This window comes from Spinacia oleracea, unplaced genomic scaffold (assembly GCF_020520425.1).
Source record: "Spinacia oleracea cultivar Varoflay unplaced genomic scaffold, BTI_SOV_V1 SOVchr0_071, whole genome shotgun sequence".
Lineage (NCBI taxonomy): Eukaryota > Viridiplantae > Streptophyta > Magnoliopsida > Caryophyllales > Amaranthaceae > Spinacia > Spinacia oleracea.
The window spans coordinates 35,961-39,628 of record NW_026614399.1 but is presented as its reverse complement, the minus strand read 5'-3'; the positions used below and the strand labels follow the sequence as shown (position 1 = coordinate 39,628).

The following is a 3,668-nucleotide window of genomic DNA, read 5'->3' as shown; positions in this document are numbered from 1 at the left end:
AGCATCTCCCGAGCACCCAGAACCACCGAACACCACCACGCCACCACCACAACTCCCTCCCCTTCTCTCCCCTGCTCTCGCGTCCCCTGCCTCCTTCTTCTTCCTCCTCTTTCGCCCCACGCAACCACCGCACCACCATCACCACCTTATCCCTCCGATAACCACTAGCAACCGCGCCAAACCACCGAGCCACCCAGCCACCTCCCTCCTCTTTCTCCTCCTCCCCGTTCGCTCCCTTCCCCCTCCCCTGTTTCGCAAATCACCACCCCCATCCCCTTAACTGCTCCGCCGCGAACCACCGCCCACCATCACCGTCGCGTCAGACCGCGTCGCCCAGCCGCCCCCTTTCCTCCTTCCTCCTCGTGCCCTCCTTGCTCCGCCTCCCCTGTTTCATCCCCTCCCCTTGCCCTGTTCGTGCGCTATTCAAAAAAAAAAAGGGGAATCAGTTTCTTTGTGAAACCTGACTCTTATCCTCCCTCAAACCCACAAAATCAATTGGGCCAAATTAATTTGGGCCTTGGGTAAGAAACCAACTCATGATTTCAGATTTTCCTAAATTATTAGTTTCATGTTTTAATTTATTTCTATGATATAAATATTTACTAATAAAATTATTTATTATTTTTCAGGTTTAATTATCAATTTTAATAAAGGAAATTACTAGTTTCATTTAACAAAAATGGAATTTAAATAATATTCATGACAAACAATTTATAAAATAAATATATATACATATATATATATATATATATATATATATATATATATTTTGATTGAAAATTAGATTAATAATATTTTCATCAAATTTCGAAATTATATTAAAATTCGTTATTTATAAATTCGCTACTTATAAAATTTATAATTTTATAAAATATTGATTTTAAATTAATTATCGATCTAGTACTAATTCAATGATTTATTATTTTGAAAGAAATTGGACTCGGAGCTCAGGACGAACGAACCAACGAAAACCCTTAGCAAATCGCGGAAGTGAGGTAACGGCTATTGCTAGTACCCGCAATTCCCTTATAAATGTGATTATGAAATTACAACATATGATTGATTTATCAAATGAATGTTTTGACATGTTTTATGAATTGCGGGAAATGAAATATGATTTTATTGAATAATTTATTATAATATGATTTGATGGAATTATTCCTTATTTTATGATTGATTATAAAATGCTATGATGATTGATTGAATTTCTTATAAAATGCTGGTTATAAGAAACCAGGAAAGAAAGGATGTTTGATCTTATGATCCAAAGGAATTATGTTACTTCAACTGAAGTAAAAAGACTAAAATGTAAAATTAAACGAAACATGATAAATGAAAGTGAAATTCCTAGTCCGTTTGGCAGTATATGTTCACAGGTTACGATTCTCGGTCATGCATGTACCCATGGGGCATCCGCCCATTGAGCCAAGGCTCTCATGTTTTCGGGCCAAGGCCCCATGTTTATGGACAGCGGTCCATCGTGGAAGACGTTCCACCATGTCATACTTGCCGCGACTAGCATGTGCACCCTAAAGTTGAAAATGAATTAAATAAAGGACTTTATAAAATGTTTTACATTATTCTATTCTCCCTGTGTTATTAAATAAAACGAATTGAAATGAATTTACGTTGCTAGAATAGTTCGTTACTGAGTCTTCGGCTCACCGTTATTTTGTTTTCTGTTTTAGGTACCGCTGGGATCGATGGGAACGAGTAGTGGCGAGGATTTCACTTTAATAATTCCCACCTAGTTTATGCCTTAAGTTTTAATAGTTTAATTACAGACTTTTAGTAATTTATGTACCTTTATTTTGGTAATATAAAAGATTATTATATTGATTTTTTTGGGATTTAATATCTTATGATTGAAGGTTGCCTTGTAATTCCCAAGAGGGAGTTACGGCAGGTAATGCCCCGACCAATTAGGTTAATTCCGCTGCTAATTATGCTTTAATAATGTAATTAGAGGTCGGGGTGTTACAGGAAAAACCAAGGGTAAATCAGAATTCCCAGCCAGAAAAGGAGTGTTTAAGGACGGGTCCAACACTCAATGTGACACGGCAGCTAGCCAGCCTGCGGCCGTCATTCCTATTCGACCCTTGCTGGATGGTCCTCACGGAGTCAATCCTAAGCATGATAATGGTAGGATGGTAGAGTTTCTGTCAGAAGATTCTGACTCGCCTATGAGGAGGCGCAACCTGGAGGAAGCTAGTCGGCATGTCAAGGAGGTTCGTCCAAGAAGAAGGACGAGACGAATCTTGCAGAAGAAAAATGCGGACCGTTACTCTCTAGAGGCTCCTGTAAGACAGCATGAGAGCGTCGCCCGAAGGAAGAATGGATGTGGCTCTGAAGAAAAAAGGGGGCGAAGGAGGACGTCCTCTAGAGGTCCCTTTAAGTTCAATACGGCCCTTGGCGAGATCCTCCTTGCGGAAGGACCAAGTCTGGGAATAGAACCGTCTCCCCGACGATCGTTCACCTCCTGCCCACAAGTACCTTTCTGTGTTTTTCACAACGACGAAGGGCATGACACTCAAAGTTGCCGGATGTTGAGGAAGATATTAACTGATTGCGTGGCTGAAGGACACCTTCGCCAGTACGTCCATCTAGAGGACGCACATGAAGAAGCGAGCCCCACCTCTAAGTACACAAATGAAAGAATTATGGTAATATCAAGAGGAATAGCGGCAGGAGAACCATGTAAGGAGGGACGACAAAAAGGCCCACCTCATCTTCGCCCAGCACAGAAGAACCTACCCTCTGTAGAAATTTCCGAAGACGACTATAGAAGGGCGGCCACACCATATGATGACGATCCTCTGGTTATTGAGGTTAAGGTGGCTAATCTTAAGGTAAAGAGAGTACTGGTGGATACGGGAAGCTCGTCTGACATAATCAGTCTGCAATGCCTGCGGAAATTAAGGCACAATCCAGGAGACATAGAACAAGTTTACGGGCCCTTGGTAGGATTCGGGGGGAGCATCGTTCGTCCAATTGGTTCCATTTTGCTGCCGATTTCTTTTGGAATTCCCCCAGTAGTCAAAGAAGTTGCCATCAGGTTTATAATAGTGGCAAATCTCACCACATTCAACATCATACTTGGTCGTCCAACACTCAACGACCTAAAATCTGTGATCGTCCCTCATTTACTATTGGTAAAATTTGTTGGAAGCAACGGACGCGTTGGATCTCTCTATGGAAATCAACAGTTGGCCAGCGATTGTTACTTGTCGACGTTGGAGCCAACGGCCTGGGGAGCTTCTCCAAAGGGAAAGTAACAAACTAAACCTCCAGCGAGTCTCCGTAAAACCCGGAAAATTCCGACAGAGCACAATGCAGAAAGACGACCTGAGCTAGTGGGAGCACTTTATGATGTAATTCTGGACTTAGCGGATCCGTCTCGAACAGTCCCCATTGGGATCCACCCTGACGGCCCCATGTCAGCAGCATTAGTGCAGCTACTCCAAGAATATAAGGAGATATTTGCCTTCACGATAGAGGAGATGCCCGGTATAGACCCGGCGGTGGCCGTGCATAAGTTGAATGTGGACAGTACTGTGAAGCCAGTACGACAAAAGAAAAGGAATCATGGAGAAGCAAGAAATTTGGCCGCCGCTGCCGAGGTTAAGAAACTAATGGATGCAGGCTTCATACGCCCATGCCAGTACCCA

General features: G+C 42.6%; 1 protein-coding gene and 1 long non-coding RNA gene across 2 annotated transcripts; both read left to right on the top strand.

Moving 5' to 3' along the window:
* The first annotated feature begins 762 nt into the window (after positions 1-762).
* Positions 763-1,839, top strand: LOC130465145 (uncharacterized). The gene is made up of 2 exons (XR_008925440.1): positions 763-995; positions 1,689-1,839. It is a non-coding gene; the product is annotated as an uncharacterized lncRNA (long non-coding RNA).
* A 308-nt stretch (positions 1,840-2,147) lies between these two features.
* LOC130465146 (uncharacterized) lies at positions 2,148-3,275 on the top strand. The gene has a single exon (XM_056834115.1). The coding sequence runs from the start codon at positions 2,148-2,150 to the stop codon at positions 3,273-3,275; it is 1,128 nt and encodes a 375-aa protein (XP_056690093.1).
* Positions 3,276-3,668: the final 393 nt, after the last annotated feature.

What these genes read in the sequence shown, in the direction of transcription:
- LOC130465146 (XM_056834115.1), top strand. Translation starts at nt 2,148, where the DNA reads ATGGTAGAGTTTCTGTCAGAAGATTCTGACTCGCCTATGAGGAGGCGC.